The 22,171-nt window shown below is 44.5% G+C and overlaps 1 protein-coding gene across 2 annotated transcripts in view; it reads right to left on the reverse strand.

Moving 5' to 3' along the window:
* The window catches only part of LOC144106368 (phosducin-like protein), a 116,924-nt gene that overhangs the window by 85,732 nt on the left and 9,021 nt on the right, over nt 1-22,171 (reverse strand). For both annotated transcript variants that reach the window (XM_077639147.1, XM_077639148.1), the window contains exon 2: nt 6,090-6,215. In XM_077639147.1, the coding sequence (XP_077495273.1) occupies nt 6,090-6,215 (126 nt within the window). The remainder of the gene's footprint in view (nt 1-6,089; nt 6,216-22,171) is intronic.

The following is a 22,171-nucleotide window of genomic DNA, read 5'->3' on the forward strand; positions in this document are numbered from 1 at the left end:
TGTCGTTTTTTTCAGTTTTTGGTTGGCGTTCTACCTGCGTGACGGCGTACTAAGAGAGCCTGTAGCACCTTTTTCCTCTATGTAGATTTAAAATTTACTGACTTTTGTGCCGTGCCCTGTAAAGTGTACAAATTGTGCACAGACATGGTCAAAAAAACAGTTTCTCTGCCATGCTATAAGTATGCCCATTGCAGTTTACATTTGCATTTTTTCAAAGCTTTGTTTTTTGAACTCTTTTGGCTTCTTTGTATGGCTATCATTAATAGATTGCAACATACCGTATCTTCGAGATCACGGCATCAGTGAACGCTTCAAGTTATGATTTCTTGACACCTTACGAGCTGAGCACCCATCAGACAAAAAGCAGTAACATTTCGTTTCTGCATCTGAATGCTCGATCAGCGCAAAATAAAAGCGATGATATATGTGCCTTTCTTTCCAGCTTTAGCTTTACGTTTGACGTTGTCATGATCTCTGAGACATGGTAGGAAAGCCACTGCTATTCTTAAAGGGACCATGACAGCCTATTTTCACGCATACCCTGCTTATCACCTTTAATTCCCAACAGGTTAAATTACAATTCCCCCAATTTTCAGTAGATTCTGTGCGGTAAATATTTTTAAAACGAATTTTTTTCGTTTGTTTTGCGAACTGCATGCTGGTCTGGCAACCTCTGATCGCTGACGTCACGAGCGCATACACGCCATGCGTCGTCTGCTGCAAGCTGTTGATGTGCTTGCATGCACACTGTAGACAGCGGTCACTCGAAAAGTTTTTTTCGTTTAGCCTAGCGAAATAAAATGCATTTTCTGTGTTCTCTTTTGGGAAGCCTTCAACTTAGTACGCGAGCTGAGTGATCCTTGGGAAAGCAGACTTGCTCGTGGCGCCCACTTTCCGAATGTTGAGGAAACAGAAATCGATGGACCCCTGCTTTACGCTTAGAAGCATGCTGTTCATATGATATGAGTGTGGTCTCTTCTGAGCAGTCAAGTGGTCACGTATGTGAAAAGTGGCACGTGCCGTGCATGCCTTCACCGATGTGCGCCGTCAAAGCCGCGGCATTTTGTAGCTAGCTACCAAGTTCTTGTCCGCTATTCATCGCTCGATAATTAAACTCAAATTATCAAAAGGTGCACTACAGTAACCTTCAGGCGCGAAAGGAGCAGAGAAAAGTGCCGAGTGCAACAACTTCCGCGCTGCATGTACGCGTTTGTAAGTCGAACATACATTTCCTTCGACTCATACAACCTTTTCCAGGAACCAAGCCGCTTGCAAACCCTACGTGACTCGAATGCTTTCACTGTCCGCACCGATGAATAGTCGCCGCCGTCTAAATGAGTACTTCGAAATAATAGTACAGCATTTTCCTGTGCGTGCGCATTGTGCCCCAGGAGTGCAACGATTACGACAACTGCAGCCCCGCACTAAGGTTGTTTAAATGGCTATGCGCAAAGAGTACTGCTCGACTGCATGGCATAAAACGGTAGGAGGGTTATCCTTATCTTAAATATTATGTACTCTTGCTCACAAAAAGCATTTTCACTCATTTACACACCATAATAACACTGCAATAAGCACCGATGATGCTATATCACCTGCTTGGGAAACGCTTCGCGTAGGATACCGGTGTTTTCCGCTAATTGTATCTGCTTTCTCTTATGTCACCAAAATTTAATTTTAGATCGGTTTAGCTGAAGATACGTTCGGACATTACTTACTTAATGAAAACAACCAGACTTGTTGTCCGCAGTCGACACCGGCAGCTGCTGCCGGCTGCCTTCTGCACATATGCTATGCAGACCGGGTCACATATATCAACACTTCCCCCTTTTGTACTCGCGTCCTGCGATGTAGGCAGTCGTCGCTTTGAGGGCACTGCAGACAAAACTACGCTCGACAGCTATTTGCAGGCGCTAAAACTTGCAAATTCGCTCTCCGCAAGCGCCGAAACCGCACACGAATCCTGCATACTCGCTAGGCCTCGTCACGAAAGCGGCCGGCGGTCCACCGTCAACCGAAATTCAAGAATATGGCAAAAGTTCCTCACTGATTAGTAACAAAGTGTGACGATACGATATGTAGCCGCTTGTTTCGCTTTTTTTTGATGTGGTAAGGTACACAAGCACAGTTTTTCCAGCCGTCGCCTCACCGGGCGTGAAGCTTTCGCTCGGCCGCACAAGCCCAGGCGACGGCGGCGAGCGGCACCGTCGTGCGGCGTTTTCTGCCCGTGTCGCTTGCCTCACCACTCAATGCGCAGGCACCGAATGAAAGCACATCTTCGCTGGTGCACGCACATCGCGTATGTCGCCGTGGCTAGCATGAGGTCCAGTAAGTTTTAAAATGCTTAAGTTTATAGAATGTCATACCAACTAGTCCCCTATCACTCTCTTCTGGTTCGCACTAAGCTGACTCTTTAACATTACTACGATATGTGATCGCTGATCGTGCTCGCGTCGCCGTCGGTCTAGCGTGACAGACCAGTGCGTCATCGACGGCATTTGCGTACCGATCAGCCCACCGACTGTCAATAGCCGTCGCATCGGCCTATAGTGTGAGCGGACCCTACCTATACCGAAGAAAAACTGCGTTACTGTTATTATCGCTTTTGCGGTACCAGTCATTCATATATGGGGGATGACTGCTACTTCGATCGCCCACGAAAGTACAGGGGGGAATGAGACCTCGCTGCGCATATTGCAGCAACGAGAGCAGACGACGTTGCTCCGTGCATGTGCTTATGACGTCACGAGAGCTTTCAATATGGCGGTCGCTGCCGGTGGGAGGAGTCTCCCGGTCTCAATTTCGATCGTAATTTTTGGAAAATACAGCGCGTCCAGGGCAGCCAAATTTCGGAAATTGAATCATAAGCTCTTGCATTCGTTACTGAAGCATAAAACTGCAATATGAAGAACGACCCTGTCATGGCCCCTTTATATACCTGAAGACTCCATATTTTTCCTTAAGCGGAGCTCTAAGAGAGGTGGGGGGGTTGCGATACTGTTGAAAACGCTTTTAAAATGCGAATTACTTGACAATTTCTGTGTTATAACCGATGACTACGAGGTGCTTCCTCTAAAATCTGATTCCTTGCTTTTTACTGTCACATACCGCCTACCCAGAGGAAGCAGTAACGATTTTCTCCAGATATGTACTTCAGCTGCGTAAATGATCATAAATACGCACTCACATTAGGCGGGGACTTGAACATAAACTTGCTTGAAAAGTTAACCCTTCAACAAGTTCTGCACTATACTAGAGACCAACGGATTTTTTCAATATCATAAATCAACCAACACGCCTTACAGCCGAAATATCAACGTTACTAGACACCTTCATTACTAATGCATGTGATGAATTGTCAATATCCGGTGCACTGGCAGCTGATCTTAGTGATCACCTGCAATTTATTTAATTACAAATCTCACAGTTCCCCCAACATACCTGCAAAAAGGTTTGCTATGTGTATTCAAGATATAAACCAGACTACTTTACAAACGTTTTATGATAAACCGTCGCAAGTAAGCTGAAGCAGCGTCTATGAGGAAACCAATGTAGATGAAGCTTATGGTATTTTTATTTCCACCTACAAGCAGCTGTATTGTGAGTCATTCCCATAGAAAACAACAGTGCAAGCTTCGAAGGTGCATAAGCCGTGGATAACTAAGGAATGTCTAAAGGCAATACGAATTAAACACGTACTTTTTAAGCGCTTTCTAAAAACAAAAGATATGGACGATCTGAAGAAGTTTAAGGCTGCGAGAAATAAAGCTAACAATATCAATCAGCAAGCCAAAAGAACCTACATGAGTAACCAATTTAACGACGAAAAAAATAAAGCACTCTGATATTGTTTGGGGGAGACTCAATAATTTGCTGAACTTAAAAGAGAAGACTGAAATAAATGAAATAGTTACACATGGCACTCACTTGCCAGGTTCTCAACTAGCAGATGCGTTTAATAATTTCTTCGTGTCCATTGCAGACGGCACACAACCCAACCAATACCTCAACAGCACGAGTCAAAAGATTAGCGAAGCCGCATTTTTAACCCCTGTTACAACTAACGAATTTCTGTCGGTCCTACAGTCACTAAAAAATAGTAAAAGTAAGGACACTGACAACCTCAAAGTGCTGCCAGCGAAGTACACATCCCACATACTTGCACCAATATTAGAATACATAATAAACTTGGCATTTTCCTCAGGAACTTTCTCGAAAAAGCTACAGATTGCCAAGATTACCATAATTTTTAAAGGAGGAGACGAAAAAAATTTCTCCAACTACCGACCTATATCGATCTTACCAGTTTTTTTAAAATGTTTTGAAAAGCTTTTACAAGTGCGCATTACAAGCTTTATTAACAAACACAGAGTCATATCAGCTTCCCAGTTTGGTTTTGTCACAGGAAGATAAACAGAAACAGCATTATTAACCTTGAAGAAAATTATATTAGAGTCATTTGGAAAAAAAAAAAAAAAAACTAACTCTCAGAGTTTTCATGGATTTTTCCAAAGCATTCGACTCCATAAATCACTAAATATTATTCCTTAAACTTGAGCACTATGGATTTCGCGGCACATTCCTTCAGCTTTTATTAACATATTTAGAGCACCGCCAACAACGGGCTGTAATTAACAACTCTTCATCGCACCTTAGATCCATTCATTCTGGCGTGCCGCAGGGCAGTACTCTTGGACCTACACTGTATAACATCTATATTAACGACATTGTGAGCATTGACAACAGCGCTAAATGTATAATGTATGCCGATGACGTCGGCATATTTTTTAGGGCTAAAACACTTAGTGACTTGACATTAAAGGCTAATGAAACTCTGCGCAAATTGGGCGAATGTCGAATGGAGTACTGAATCTTTATTGAAAATTAAAGCTACACTTTTTAGACCTAAGAACTAACCACTAGAACATTTACCTACACTAACGCTTGGTTCTCAAAGCATGGAAATAGTGGCGTCAGTAAAGTGTCTAGGTGTGACACTGCAGTGCAATCTTCATGAGACATACACATCGACAATCTGGTTAAAAAACTTGCAAAATGCACAGGCATGTTATACAATGTCCGCTCTTTACTACCTCTGGTTGTCAGACTTGTAGTTTACAATGCACTATTTCTATCTAACCTTTCATATTGTCATCTTGTGTGGGGTACAACAAGGTCAAATAATATAGGTTACAGAAGATACAGAAAAAGGTCATTCGTATCATTGCAAATGCCCCATTTACTGCTCACACTCAACCTCTTTTCGCATCATTAAAAGTAACTCCAATTAATGACCTATATAATTTATTGCTAAGTAAACGATATGAAAGAAAATGGAAAAATCATGATGCATTCTTTGATAGCAAAGCTAACTTACGGCCCAAAGCTAATTACCCAACACGTAACAATGACGTCTGGTATGTGCCATCCTTTCGTACTGATTACGGTTGTCAAATGCTCCGACATATAATTCCAACTCTTCTTAAGCAGCCCAATGAGCCCTGAGGACCTGATGATACGTTTTTTTTTCTTGCTGCTAGTTTTCTTCTCCTTTCTCTCTTTCTCTTTTCTTTTTTGTTATTCTTCGTTTCGCATTCTTCAGTGTTCCTGAGCATTTCGTGTTAATTCTGCCGACTTCACTTATTTATTATTGCAAGAGGATGTTCAGTAATCTTTTATTGAATATGGTGTTTACCTATGCACTGTAGTCTTTTTTTTTATTGTTCTGTCCGTCTTCTGTTGCTGCCGGTTTTTGTGTACGGGGGTGCGCCCTCTATAAAGCCAGTCATAGGCTTTTTGGGCGCACCTCTAGCATCCCTGATGTTGAAATAAAGGTATTTGTATTTTTTCTAACTTAAATTAGCTTTCTTTTCCCAACCAGACAGAGCTTTGTCGAGCGTTTTCTTTTGAATCTAGGACAATAATTGGATGGCGTTGTCCTCAGTCTTTGTGAGATAGATGCAACCAAAGTTAGAATGAAAATTGAAAGCGTCACTAAGCTTTTGATTGCTTTTGGGTGCAGGATGGGTGCAGGATGGCTCAAGCTACTTGAGGTGGAACAAAACACAAATGCAACAAGGAAGACCCACCTCGGACTTGCAGGTGAGCGACAGCTTCTTGACAAGTTCCAGCCGTTCCCGCTCCTGTTCTTCCCGTTTCTCGCTTTGCAGCTGCTGGTAGCGCTGCCAGTCCTTTAGCACACCCTTGGGGCCCGTCTGGGACAGCAACGTGCAATAAAAAAAAAGTGCCAGTGATCCAATGTTAAGGCAACCTATAAGAAAAAAATTCAAAAATTGGGAGCCTCCTTGGTCACATTTTCAAAGAAAATGCGATAGCATTAAAGTCGCCTACTATGGCGTCTAATGTTCTTACAATTTTCCCGCCAAAGGTCCGGTTGGAACAAGTTCCATTGCCCTTATATGGTATGCATGGGTTCTAGAATGTTCCAGTACCTTCTACAGGGTTATCATAAGGGATTATACTCCACTATTCCACCCTAATCCACCTTAGTCCATTCTCCAGGGTGGGCACTCTTCTAAAATTTTGGGAAAGAAGAAGGGGGTCCAAATTTTGGAGGTCCTCAGATTTTCAAATTCAGTGGCACACTATGATTGGTCCACTGGTGGTCACTTGGTGTTGCCGACATCATGACCCTCTCGATCAATCACGGAATTTCATGAGAAGCCTGAAATTTTTTTTCAGTATGCTAATTAGGAATTGGGTAATTGAGTAGGCAATGCAAATGGGACCCAACAATGCTACCACATTCTACTCTTAAAGACGAAGCTTAAGTGTCCCCCAAGTCTTTTTTTACTGCACGAGGTCCGCTTGAATCACCAGAGCATGAGAAGTGTAATCCTGCTGTCATGGAACTATGGAGCTAACCCATTATTTTATGGCTGAGTAAAACAAATCAAATTTTTTGAAAAATAATGACATCTAACTATATTTAAAAATTATGGTGCTACGACATAACTGAATATTTTTATACAATGATGTATCTCAGTAACAACACATATAGCACAACTCCACAGGCAGGTCTTTGGCTACAGCTCCCTTCTAATCAGAATCAAAACTATTAAGGGAAGGTGTCTTAATTACTCTTAAGAAATTACTTAATTAGGCTTCAATTATTTCCTCACAATATGTGAATTAATTGAGATATATTTAAACAAATTATATTTTTTACAACAGGACGAAACACATATACACACGCATTTCAAGAGTGCATGTCGTTGGGCGAGTCGGTCGCGCATCGTTGAGCAAAGCTACTGCGCAAAATATTACAAACACGGACGAGAAGGGCACCAGGACGGGCGCAAACTCGCGAATGGGTTTATTCAGAAGAACAACGCGTACTTATACCTTCCACACCACCATGTCAATCACTAAGCGCAAGCCAAAAATCTGCCTTCTGTCTGACAAAATCTTATCGAGGTATCACTCACGCAATCATCTGTTTTGTTCCTTATGAAGAAGGCCTCGGCAAGTTCACGCGCCATCTGGTTACGGCTACGCCTCAAAATCCTCGTTTTCGGCAGCAAAGGCGGGCATGGGTTATCACGCGTAGCCGAAGGGCATGCGCTACAATGTAAGGGCAGATTAGACCCTTTTCCAGTCTTAATTGAAAGCTGGTGCTCCCTCAGCCGGTCATTAACCCATCGGCCTGTTTGACCAATGTAAGCTTTTTCCACAGGTTAGGGGGATTTCATAAAAAAAACCCCTCCGAGCACCTGACGAACTCAGTGGCATGGCGCTTCTTGCATCCTCGCACGCTCCTTTCTCTGGAAGCAATCCGAGGGCAGAGTGAGGCCAATTCGCGCGGGCCGGAAAATACCACCAGCACACTGTAGCGATTGGCTACGTTCAAGTTCTGTGACACCCTATGAATGTAGGGAACAACCGTCGGCCTGATCTTTTCTTGGACGCAATCTTCCTGGAATGCTCTCGCTTTCAATCTCTGTAGTAGTTTTTCCGTCACAGCGACCACAACTGTGGAAAAGGAAACCCAGCCTTCAGCAACCTACCAACCTGATTGTTGAGGCTGCCATGCACCAGGTAAATGCACGACCTCACCAAGGCTTCCCTCAGGAAAAATGTAGCAATGGCCCGTTTTACCGTCTTGGAATGTGCGGATTCGTATGGCAACAGGTCTTTCCGGGCTCGTGGCCCTTCGTAGCCCTTTGGCTACACATGATAACCATGTCAATCACTAAGCGCAAGCCAAAAATCTGCCTTCTGTCTGACAAAGTCTTATCGAGGTATCACTCACGCAATCATCTGTTTTGTTCCTTATGAAGAAGGCCTCGGCAAGTTCACGCGCCATCTGGTTACGGCTACGCCTCAAAATCCTCGTTTTCGGCAGCAAAGGCGGGCATGGGTTATCACGCGTAGCCGAAGGGCATGCGCTACAATGTAAGGGCAGATTAGACCCTTTTCCAGTCTTAATTGAAAGCTGGTGCTCCCTCAGCCGGTCATTAACCCATCGGCCTGTTTGACCAATGTAAGCTTTTTCCACAGGTTAGGGGGATTTCATAAAAAAAACCCCTCCGAGCACCTGACGAACTCAGTGGCATGGCGCTTCTTGCATCCTCGCACGCTCCTTTCTCTGGAAGCAATCCGAGGGCAGAGTGAGGCCAATTCGCGCGGGCCGGAAAATACCACCAGCACACTGTAGCGATTGGCTACGTTCAAGTTCTGTGACACCCTATGAATGTAGGGAACAACCGTCGGCCTGATCTTTTCTTGGACGCAATCTTCCTGGAATGCTCTCGCTTTCAATCTCTGTAGTAGTTTTTCCGTCACAGCGACCACAACTGTGGAAAAGGAAACCCAGCCTTCAGCAACCTACCAACCTGATTGTTGAGGCTGCCATGCACCAGGTAAATGCACGACCTCACCAAGGCTTCCCTCAGGCAAAATGTAGCAATGGCCCGTTTTACCGTCTTGGAATGTGCGGATTCGTATGGCAACAGGTCTTTCCGGGCTCGTGGCCCTTCGTAGCCCTTTGGCTACACATGATAACCCATGCCTGCCTTTGCTGCCGAAAACGAGGATTTTGAGGCGTAGCCGTAACCAGATGGCGCATGAACTTGCCGAGGCTTTCTTCATAAGGAACAAAAGAGATGATTGCGTAAGTGATACCTCGATAAGACTTTACCAGACAGAAAGCTGATTTCTGGATTGCGCTTAGTGATTGCAATGGCAGTGTGGAAGGTATAAGTATGCGTTGTTCTTCTGAATAAACTCAATGCGAGTCTGCGCCCGTCCTTGTGCCCTTCTCGTACTTGTTTGTATTATTTTGCGCAGTCCTTTGCTCAACACAAACACACCTAATGTCATTATGATATATCTAGAACAAAAATTCTCATTTTAACCCTTTCTGGGACAATGGGACAAGTACGTCCCACACTGTTCCCCATACTGAACAGCTCCTAAGAGGCAGTGGTACGCAGTAGTCCCCCTTAAGCTGTGCTCCCACAGATATTAAAATTTCAATGATTTGTTTAAAAATGGTTTCAGCTGCATCCACTAAATGAGCTAGCGAGGTGAGACCTTGAAACTTCATTCTTTTTTGGCTATATTCGATGTGGCAAAAAAAACAAAAAAGCCCGGAGAGAGATTAATTTTTCTGCATAGAGAGAAACTAGATCACAACGTGCATTTGTTCCGAAGATTTGAGATGACAATAAGAGGAAAGTACTTCTTTGTTACCGTGTTTAAAATAGTTGGACACTTAACGACTGAATCTTGAGTGGTAATTCTCAAAACCAACGTATGTAGAGTTTGTTCTTGGGTGCCAAATCATCAATAGCCAAACAATCAGAATCACCAGCAGCAAGAAGCCCTTCTGAATGAACATCGAGAGCAAAAAAAAATAGCCACAAATAGTTGCTGTCCCGAGTAAAGTTCGGCTCAACAGCAAAGAACACAACTCTGTGAAAATCGAACAAAGGCGTACAACTGGAAACGGAAACCCAGCCTTGTACCCAGTTGTAGATAATTAATAATTGGTTTTTTGGGGAAAGGAAATGGTGCAGTATCTGTCTCATATATCCTTGGACACCTGAACCACACAGTAAGGGACGGTATAAGGAAGGGAGTGAAAGAAGGAAGAAGGAGGTGCGAATAATTTCGACCACCTGGGGATCTTTAACGTGCACTGACATCGCACAGCACACGGGCGCCTTAGCGTTTTTCCTCCATAAAAACGCAGCCGCCGCGGTCGGGTTCGAACCCGGGAACTCCGGATCAGTAGTCGAGCGCCCTAACCACTGAGCCACCGCGGCGGGCCAGTTGTAGATGCCGTTGGTGTTCCACGACAGAAGTAGCGCAAACAAGTTCAACAAGCGAACAAGTGCGAACAAGTTGATGAATTGGTTAGAAGAAACTAGCCCAGTGAGGAAACCCATGTAGGTCAAGACACATGCTTCCCATTTTCTTTGCAGCCCTTTAGTGCCAACGAGACATATATGTCCCACTTTTTTCCACTTAGCTCATAATAATCATCGTCATCAGCCTGACTTCACCCACTGCAGGGCAAAGCCCTCTCCCATGTCTCTCCAATTAACCTTGTCCTTTGCCAGCTGCGGCCACCATATGCTTACAAACTTTGTAATCACATCCGTTTACCAAATTTTCTAACAACCCTGCTACGCATGCGTTCTCTTGGAATCCACTCTGTTAAGCTTACAGGCCTGCGCTTATCTTGCGTTCGCATTACATGCCCTGCCTAAGCCCATTTCTTCCTGTTGATATTGACTAGGACGTCATTAACCCGTGTATGTTCCCAACCCACTCAGCCTGCTTTCGGTCTCTTAACGTAATACCTATCATTTTCCTTTCCATGGCTCGCTGCGTTGTCCTTAACTAAAGCTGTACTCTTTTCGTTAGCCTCCACGTTTCTGCTCCCATAGGCGAGTATCGGTAAGATACAGCTATTGTGTACTTTTCTCTTGAGGGATATTGGTAAACTGCCATTCATAAACTGAGAGAACTTGCAATAAGCGCACCACCCCATTCTTATTCTTCTAATTATTTCCCTCTGATGATCTGGATAAGCGGTCACTACCTGCCCGAAGTAGATGTATTCCCTTATCACTTCCAGTACCTTGATACCAACAGCTGTGAAGTTCTGTTCCCTTCCGAGGCTGCTGAACATTACTTTGATTTTCCTCCCCAGCTACTTCCCCCTTTGCATTGCTCCTAAGGCTTTTTTTTTACTTCCTTTTTCGTTACTGCCGGAATGTCCCATTGCTGTGCGCTACTGCCTGTCTCAATAACGTTCTGATTACACTGTCTGCTGTATAAACAAGATGGCATTCTTCTGAGCTAGTTGGTGCAATTCCATTTAAGAGGGCCAGCGTGAATGTTGGGATGAGGGAAACACAAAACACATCACTGACTGACAACTTTAATGAAAGGAGCGAAGCGAATAAAGAATAAGGAAATATATATATACATGGAAGGAGGTGAAGTGGGAGGAGGAAGAGAGGGTTGTGCACATGGCACAAGGGGGCGGAAAAAAGAGAAAAAATTATTTAAAAAGAATAAGGTCACCTAGGCAGGCGTCAACACAAGCAGAGAAACCGGCACAAAACCAAACAACATAAGGCCACGTGACATATCATTCGCATGTATACAGGCGAAACACGACAGATAACCGAGAATGTGTATAAAAGGCAAGTGCAAAAAATTGACCAAGGCTGCAAAAGCCAGATGCTTAAAGGACCAAAGGTGCGTCATAAAAACCAAAAAGGTGAGAACAAACACTCCACACAGAGCTAAGAGGTTTAAAACTTGATGGTTGGTGGTTGGTCAAGGAAAAGGCTCCACCTGAGACAGAAGCAGAGTCAATAAAAATTCAACGAAAACATGGCAGAAAAGTAAACCTCCTTGATGTAGGTGAATGAAACCCGAAATGCAGTAGTGAACAGGAATCTGAAAATCATAGAGTCAATGGAAACATGGCCAAACAAGGCTAAAAACTAAGTTGATGCAAGTGATGGGAAAACAAAGGCGGTGGTGGGCGAAATATGGCCGTTTCATGGGTCAGGGCCAGCATCATGAAGGAACGCCTTTTCTTTCATTAAGAGAGCAATAGATGCGGTGCTGAAGCAGTCCTTTCCTTTTTTGTTGACTGCGATAGCCTCGACAATCTCCCGAGCCAGCCTATCTTTTTCCCTTCCAAGGATCCTGATATTGTTCAAGTCGGCGGTACAAGTATGTTCAGGAAAAATAAGCTCCATAGATTTGTCTTCTAGTTTGTCTTCTAGATTTGTCTTCTCAGTTCGGCGACAGTGCACAGTGAACACGGACCTAATATCTTTACTACTATATGCAGTCCCTGCCACGGATTCCTGAAGAGGGCCGATCGCACGGCGAAGGCAGCTACTACTTCATCGCTCTGGGCCAGCGTTCCCACGCTTATCTGGCGCATGCGTGCTCTGCAAAGGAGTTCGCCACGACTGCCACGCCCCACCAGCCTACTTAAGAGGGACGACTTCCAGCTGCTTCGTCAGTTCGGCGACAGTGCACAGTGAACACGGACCTAATATCTTTACTACTATATGCAGTCCCTGCCACAGATTCCTGAAGAGGGCCGATCGCAGAGCGAAGGCAGCTACTACTTCATCGCTCTGGGCCAGCGTTCCCACGCTTATCTGGCGCATGCGTGCTCTGCAAAGGAGTTCGCCACGACTGCCACGCCCCACCAGCCTACTTAAGAGGGACGACTTCCAGCTGCTTCCTCAGTTCGGCGACAGTTTACAGTGAACACGGACCTAATATCTTTACTACTATATGCAGGTGAGGTTATCTGCACTTTTTCTAAAAAAAAAAAAAATTCTATTTTTGTGCACTGTTGCCGAACACGACGACTGCCATGTGTGTCGCGCTTATTGCTTGAAAACGAAAGTGTACAACGAACAACTTTCTTTGTACCCACGCCATTTCCACTTTCTGTCACAGTATGAGTAAGGAGGCCAAAGAATTTTATAAGGTGCTTGATGACTTTAAGCGCGAACTTCGAGCGGACCTTAGGACATTGAAGGACAGCGTGAAATTCTGCAGTGACACATGCGATGGTGTCAATGATATTAAGAAAGAGCTGAAAGAACTGCGAAAAGAATTTCAAGAGTTAGTGAAAAGAAATGACCAACTTACAGCCGAGAACCGCAGATTGAGTGATAGAGTTGAAGAGCTAGAGCAGCAACAGAGATCTAAAAACCTGGAAATCAAGGGTGTTCCAGCAGAGGGAGATGCAACTGATGTCGTTAAGAAAATTGGCACCTTCTTGGGCGAACCAATCACAGACAATGATATTGATGTCTGCCATCGTGTCCCTGTGCACAATTCAGAAGAGAAAAACATTGTGGTGCGTTTTGTCCAGCACACCAAGCGAAATGCAGTCCTGCAAAAGAGCAAAAAACAAAGGATCACCACCAAGGACCTTGACTATGGAGGACAATCTTGTTCGGTATATGTGAATGAACATTTGACCATTCTGACCAAAAGGCTTCTGGGAGCTGCAATTGCCAAAAAAAATCTGCAGGCTGGAAGTTCGTGTGGTGTGCGGGAGGAAAAATTCTTGCACAGAAAGATGAGGGCGCCGATGTCATCCGTATTGCTAGAACATCTTACCTCGAAAAAATAAACTAAAATTGGTGCCGCATCTGCTGGATGCAATTCAGAGCAAATATGGCGGGAAAGATTATTTGCCAGTATTACGACTGTCAAGCTTTTAACCAAAACTTCAGTTCGAACAAAAGACAGTTTTTGGCTATGCATATAAACACGTGAAGCATGAAGAACAAAGTGGACACTCTTGAAATGCTTCTCCAGTCACTAAGCATTAAATTCTCATCAATAGTGTTAACAGAAACTAGGCTAACACAGGCAGACACGGTACCGCACCTTCCTGGTTACAAGTGTGTGAGCCTTAGTAGGGAAATAAAAAGAGGAGGCGGCATAGCAATCTTTATGAAAGAAGAAATACGGTATGAAGTGCTGAGCGGCATGACCAGATGCGATCAAGATATTGAAAGTCTGGTCGTGAAATTCTCGAACCTCACTGTTGGCGCGATCTACAGACCGCCCGCAGGCAAAACAGCAAAATTTATTGAATTCATCGACAACGCGCTGTACTCTTTGAAGAATGCTACAAATCATTTATGATTTTCGGTGACGTCAATATCGACACGATATCAGACAGTGCATATGCACGAAACTTTCGTGACTAGGGTCACAGCAGATACTGCCACGTGTCTTGATGTATGAATCACGAGCTTGTATGATACAGATGTTAAGGCCGGTGTTCTGTCATATGACATCAGTGATCATTTACCGGTGTTTTGCTTGGGTTTTCCTTTTGGCAAAAAAAGCGCTTCTCCACTGGAGAAAATTTTGTATCGAGCAATAACTGACGAAGTTTTTTTTTGATGCGGTTTCACAACCTTATAGAACAAGAGAACTGGGATGACGTGTTCAAGCAATGTAGTGTTACACTGGCGTACCAGGTGTTTTTGAATATATTTAAGCACTGCTATGATGTGGCCTTTCCGCTCAGAGAAAGTGGTAAGAAACCCAAACGGATTCGGAAGCCATGGGTTACGTGTGAGCTCTATACCAGAATAAATGAAAAAAACAGGAAATTTCAAGACTTCATCAAGAAACGAGACCCATGTTTATTGAGGGAATTTAAACAAATAAGAAACAAACTAAATTCTGATCTCAAGATATCCAAGGATAATTATTTCCAAAATAATTCAAGGATATTCAAAATGACAGCAGAAAGACATGGAATATGTTGAATAACATATTAGCAAGAAACAAACCTGGTTGCAGTGTCAAGGAAATCTGCGTTGACGATGTGGTGCTAAGTGGGAATGATCTAGCAGACACAATGAACCGGCACTTTATCAAAACAGGTATTTATTCAGGAAAGTATGACAGTGCAGACGACCACATACGTGTAAACAGATTGCTAGACTCCATTATGCTCACCCCTGCAACACCTCATGAAATTGAAGAAATAATAGGAAATTTAAAAAATCATGTTGCCTGCGGTGATGACGGATTAAAAGCCTTGCCTATTAAGCATGTCTCGCACTTGATAAGCCCTATATTATCGCATATAATAAACCAGATGCTTCTTAGCGGAGAATTCCCAGATGAATTAAAGATTGCAAAAGTTACACCTATCTATAAAGGCGGTAGTGAGACCAATTTAGGTAATTATAGACCAATTTCAGTTCTAACAGTTTTTTTGAAGGTATTTGAAAACGTCATCAACCACAGGTTAAGCGATTTTTTCAAGAAACATCGCGTGATAACAGAATCCCAATACAGATTTCAAGCAAACAAATCAGCAGAGCAAGCGCTAATTGACAACAAGGATAATATAATTGAAAATATAGAAACAAAATTGCTTACTCTTGGCCTATTTCTTGATCTAAGCAAAGCCTTTGATACTGTTCAACATAATATTCTGCTAAGAAAACTAGAAATATATGGCATTAGAGGAGTGGCGCTAGAACTGATTCGCAGCTATCTGGAGAAACGTTATCAATATGTGTGCATCCATAACTGGTCCTCAAACAAACTTGAAGTGCAACATGGCGTCCCGCAGGGCTCCATTTTGGAACCCCTCCTTTTCCTTATTTATATAAATGATATTACAGTAATACCTGGATCCCCACAAATAATAATGTATGCAGACGATACTAATGTTTTTTTCACCAGAGAGAATGCTCAGGATCTGCAGAACTCTGCTAATGATTATTTAAAACAGTTATCAAAATGGCTTCAAAGTAACTGCTTGAGTCTAAATATAAATAAAACTAAGTTCTTAATATTTAAACCAATAAATAAACCAGACTGCAACTCAGTCAGCATTAGATTTGAAGGACGCTCGCTGGAGCAAGTTACTGAACAAAAATTTCTGGGTGTCTGGTTCAGCCACGACCTCTCATGGAATACCCACGTTAATCATCTTAAACTAACCCTGTCTCGCACCATTGGATGTATATATAGAGTACAACATCTGATACCCAGATGCTTAAAACAAACCTTATACTATTCCTTGTTATACTCCAAAATGAGCTATGGCGTCTTAATTTGGGGTACGACAACAAGTACTAACTACTACAAACTTAACCTATTACAAAAACAAATGTTACGCATACTGGAAAATTACAAAGGTCATAAGCAGTCTTTGAGAACACAACCACTATTTATCAAATATAATATGTTAAAGGCTGACCAAGTGTACCTCTTCAAACTATTTCAATGGATTCATAGACACAAGCTACATAGTTACCCAGTATATAGTTCCAGTTCTTACAACATTCGTAACCCAAAACAGAAAATGCCACAAGTTAGAACTAACTACGGAAGGCAAACATTGGGTTTTCAAATAACTAATGCGTTGAACAGCAAAGATTTACAGTTGAACTTCGATACAGGTCTCCAGGCTTTTAAAAAATACTGCAGGAAGCTTCTTGTGAACAATGATATTAAATTTTCATTAACATAAATTATTGCAAAAGTTTGTACATGCGTTCTCGTATTCTCTCTTGCCATGTCCCTGTCATTACCCGCAATTTTCTGTACTGTCTAAAAGACTGCCATAGTGTCTCGGTTGCGCGTGATTGTGCGGTGACAGTTGGTTTGAAACCAATTTGTTGTGCTTTATGTTCCTGTTGCAGACATGTTGCTATTTACCATTGAATTATTGCATTGTTTTATACTTATTATTGCATTGCTAACAAAAGTGTTTGTGATGACATGCTATTCTCGCAAAGACTAGTCCCTTACAACTGCAACATCGACTGCCTGTCCGAACATTATTATCTTTTTTGTTCACATTGTGTAAGGGGGCCGAGGCCTTTGTCAGGTGCGTGGATGCCTTTAGCCTCGACTCCCTCTTAGACTGTGTCTAAGGAAACAATAAAGAAAGAAAGAAAGAAAGTTCACCCTCTGTTTTTAGCGATTTTAAATGGGATGTCATCGACAACCCATACAGCAGCGATCACTTCCCTGTAGTAAGTTTTAACATCTGCATCGGAAGTCATCCCAACAAAGCCACAACGTCGGAAGCTGCATTTAGCCAACTGGGCACTGTTAAGAGAAAAGGCCAGCCTAGATAAAATGGTTTCAGATAATCTTAGCATAGATGAACAAAATGAATTTATCACCAAGTGTATTCAATCCGCTGCACGCCTAGCAATTGCTTAGTCATCTGGAGTGGTAAAACAAATTCCCAAAATTTAGTAAACACAACAATGCAGAGATGCAAAAATGAAACAAAACAAAGCCTGGGGAATTTTAATGAAGGAGAATGAAGGAGAATTTCATAAACTTTAAAATGTCCACAGCAAAAGCCCAATAAATCTGCCGTAATGCCAAAAAATTCCTGACAAAGTTATATGGCATTTATAAACAGGTCAACCCTAAACAGCACAAACAAGAGACCCACTACCTCCATGGTATGATTTCCCTACAATTTGCAATTTCACTCTTACACAGTTCTGTAAGAAACAAAGCCCACAGCAACCACAGCAACATATCATACATGAACCTCTTGCACTCGAAGAAAAATAAAGGGGTCTTATGGACTTTTACACTGATTCTTCAAAAACGGAAGTTTTTGAAGAAACACAGTGGTACGTGGGAATTCGGAGGAACAGTGCGACTTCCACAGTGCATCTACCTTCATTGCAGAATGTTACGCAGTCTCTGTGGCCATAGAAAAGATAGTAAATGAGGACCTCATGAACAGTATTATTTACACAGACTCCTTAAGTGTACTTACAGCTCTCCACTCTAGAAATGCAATCACTCCTAAACTTGGTAACATCATACACTACATAGTAACAGCCACAGCTCGAGGTCCAAACATAAAACTCTGCTGGGTCCTAAGTCATGTCAGACTAAAAGGTAATGAGAGAGCAGATTTGTGTGCTGCTGAAGCTCAAGGCAAGGAAATAAAGAAAGTAAATACACCCTTTAAGGGTTGCATGAACTTAGTACAACAGAAATTAAGGAAGAAATGGAAGTCGGCTTGAAACAGCAAAATAAATAATAAACAACATTTCCTAAAGCCAGTTTTACATGAATGATGTCATGTGTGCACCAGGAAGTGATTCTCTGCAGTCTCCTAATAGGCCACAAACACCTCACGCACAACTTCCTGCTAACAAAACAAGACAAACCTGTTTGCGAAGAATGCGGAGATAGAGATGGAGTTAACATTTTATTCTCTCGTGCGAAACTGGAAAAACTAAGAAAAATGTACTTTACTCAATTTTATAATGAATGCATTCCTTTTCACCCAACACAGCTCTTACGTGATAATGCAACTGTTAACATATCTTCTTTTTTAGCTTTTTAAAAGACTCTGGTATTCTTGAAAAACTGTGAAATTTGGTCCACTGACTCGCTTTATGATTGATACACCTCAACCACTTTCTCAGTCCTGAAAAGAAAGCTGAGGTTTTTATTCGATTGGTTGCGTGGGGATGGCGCCCCCTTCGGTTTGCTTCCCCGAGATGCGTACCTAGTTACCTTAACAAACAAGGGAGGGTGCCAGCGTCGCAGCTACACGAGCGCCACAGACGGCATGATGGCTGTGCGCAAGCTCGCGGGGGAGACGACTCTCTCTTCGGCTGGGGAAATTCAATGCGCACTGACGTTCAAGAGCAGCGCTCCGCTCTCTACCAGCGGGGTGAGGCCTCGTGGGCAGAAAGGCTCTCCTGCACCTCATCCCATCCGGCCGCAGAGTATCCCCTACACTAGCGTGGGCGAACATTCACTCGTAACCATGCTGGTGAGTCGGACGATCTCGATTCCTTGCCGTATTTTGTTGCTAGCTGGCGTTATTGTTGTTATAGCAATAAATGCCTGTTTGTGTTAGCCAGAGCGTCGCTCCTTTGTTTCCCTCATAGCAAGGCCCGCCGTGGTCGACATGCGCTTGGCAGCGCGCGCAATCACGGGGTGGGTCTGGGTGGTTTTGAATTGTCAGCCGCGGTTAAACAGGGAAAACGTATTTATCCCCCCACTAATTAAATCCCCACTGTTGGGAGTTGCGAGATCGTTGCCCAGCCGAGGATAGCCGCTCAGGCTACCTTACCTTCTTTAAGGCTTTTGCCATTACCCATTTCTAAATTTCTTTTCTTCTGTTATTACAAGGCAGTACAAACTATTCAGGCCAGCTACACCACCGATGATTTCTCCCGTTCCTAAAAATTATGCAGAAAACATTCTATACCTTGAGCTTGGTGCATAATGGCCTTAGCTAGCTATGTGCCATAAAGCACAACGCAAATATGTTGTCGCCTGTAGCATTATGTCTACAGGAGACAAACTTGGGAGCTCTACACATACATATTTTTAGAAACTATAAAGCATTTCAAAGAGACCAAGAGCAGGCGAGTACGCGCTCTGGGGGAGTTTCTCTATTAGTCCAGGGCGATGCTGCAACTTATGAAATAGGGCTCACTGCCTGGCAGTCAGTGTTCATTATAAAACAATTACAGTATGCTCTATAAATTTTCCACCACATCTCACTGTAACACTGCATGATCTAGGAGCACTTTATAATCAATTGCCGGAGCCATATCTGGTAGTACGAGAGATTTTAATGCACACGCCTTTTTTTGAAGAAGTGAACTAACATATTGCCGCCAGGTGTCTCCGGGCGGCGACTTGAGGACAAAGAAGAAGTGAGTCACACGTGCTCTTGGCAGCTGGACACTGCTTGATTCCTTGCAGCCTGTGCCTAGCCTCTTGATTCTGCAACCCACTTGTGACATTTTGTGGTGGAGGTGCTGGGTAAATCGCTCTGGAATATGTCGCACACCCCTCCGAACACCAAGGACCCCAGACCTCTCCCTGTCGACACGCCAGTGCACCGGGTCAGCTGCCGAAATCTTGGACTGCCCCCTGAGCATGGGCTATTGGAGACAACCTCGCCGCCTGGCCGACTGCCTCCTGTGCTCAGGCCATTCAACTCTCCCTCGGTGCCTACTCCTCAACCGGTCATACAAGGCGCCGCGTACTACACCCTCCAGAACCCACGGCTACCAAAGTCCTTTCACGGGACTCAACTGGAGAACGTGGAAGATTGGCTCCTCAAGTTTGAACGTGTCGCCGCATTTAACCAATGGGATGACGCCGCCAAGCTGAGGAACGTTTTCTTCAGCTTGGAGGACGGTGCTCGTACGTGGTACGTCAGCGCTGATCATCGGGAACGAGCTGAACGAGCATTGCAGTCCCGTATGCAAATGCCCAACGAAACTGTTACCATGTACGTCGAAGACATGAAGCGGCTCTTCCGACGGGCTTACCAAGCTATGTCGGAAGCCAAAAAGCTGCGCCACCTAATGCGCAGTGTTAAAGGGACACTGAGGAGACATTGAAGTTGACTTGTATCGATAGAATAGCAACTCCTGATCCCAAAAACGCCACTCTTCCTGAAAACAAAGCTCTTGTAATGTAGAAAATAGCAAGAACCAAAATACAGGTATCGCCGCCACAGGACAATCTCACAAGTACAAGCGTGATGACTTCCTAGGACAAGAGGCGCCACCTTGGAGGAATTTCCTTACTTCATGGATGCCACGAATCTCTGAGGCTGGCAAAGGAAGGTTGCGCACCGCACCGCTAGCCGTCAGAAATCACGGAGTCTGCGTTTACGTCACGTTTCACGTCACTCTGTTCTGTGACGTCATAAGAGTTCCCTGAGTTTGAATAAGAGTGGCGGGAAAAACTTTTTCAACTTCGAATCCAAATTTCTTTGAAATAAATGCATCTTTCGCGCCCGGGCAAACGGCAACAAAGCCATGAAATGCCGAACTATCAGATTTTGCTAACAAAAAAAATTGATAGAGTTCTCAGTGTCGCTTTAAAGAACAGCTTTTCGTCGGCCTCGTGCGCAGCCCCCCGAGCACTGTTGCCGAGTTTCTAGCGAAAGCAGTCACGATGGAGCAGGTCCTCTGGCAGCGTTCCACCGCGTACGACCGGCCAGTCCTTGCTGCTTCTGTTACGGAGTCCCTCCCGGTTTTCAACAGCAATACCGACTTTCTCCGCGACATGAGGAGCCTGGTTGTCCGTGAGGAGCTAGAGAAGATTTGTGGTACGTCGCAGCCAGCGGCCAGCTCCCTTATGAGCGTTATCCGCGAAGAAGTGCAGCAAGCTATCAGGCCTCCGTTACTACACGCCGAACCACAGCCTATCCAGACGGACAACTGCCGCCCGACATACGCTGAAGCTCTGCAACGCTCCGCCCCAAATCCACCGGCATTTCCACCGCCCAACCAGACAGACTACTGCCGCCCGACCTACGCTGAAGCGCTGCGACACCTTGCCCCGAATCCAGCGGCAGTTTTTCCCAACCATCACGACGTCCTGCTACCCTCCGTGCAACCAGGGCAGCACCGCATCCTGAGTGATCGAGAATCCCTGCGCAGAGCGGACGTCTGGCGTGGCCCTGACCGCCGGCGTTTGTGCTTCCACTGTGGGGAGCCCGGTCACCTGTTCCGCCGGTACCCATATCGAGAGCTTGGCCTGCAGGGTTTTCCCTCCAATGCGCCAAGGCCCCGGTTTGGCCAACGGCCCCGTGAAATTGAAGAGTACTTGACCCATCAACCTCAGTGGTCCATGGCGCGCCGTCAGTCCCGATCACCATCACCTCGCCGTCCATCGTTTTCACCGAATGTGCACAACTCCTTGCGAGCGACGGCGGACCGCTCGCCCAGCCCTCGCCGGGAAAACTGAGGACAGCGACCTCCAGGGCCGTGGTCGCTGGATATCAACGCTGTAAAGACCCCCTGACGATGCAGACGACGCAGACATCCGATGATAGAGCTTTGACGACGTCGATAACAGAAGCTGAACTAAAGGACCGTTTCTCCCTCAACATACCCGTGCTTCTCGATGGTCACAGCATTAGCACGTTGGTGGACACAGGAGCGGAGCTTTCAATAATCAGTGGCAAATTGGCAGCGCTTCTAAAGAAAGTTACAACCCCTTGCTCTGGCGTGCAGATCCGGACAACGGGGGGCCATATCATTACTCCGCTTGGACAGTGCGTGCACGGCTAGGGTCCAGATCAGTGACTCGACGTTCATAGTTAGCTGCCTGGTGCTCCGCGACTGCTCTCGTGACCTGATTT

Source organism: Amblyomma americanum, chromosome 10 (genome assembly GCF_052857255.1).
Source record: "Amblyomma americanum isolate KBUSLIRL-KWMA chromosome 10, ASM5285725v1, whole genome shotgun sequence".
In the NCBI taxonomy this organism is placed as follows: Eukaryota; Metazoa; Arthropoda; class Arachnida; order Ixodida; family Ixodidae; genus Amblyomma; species Amblyomma americanum.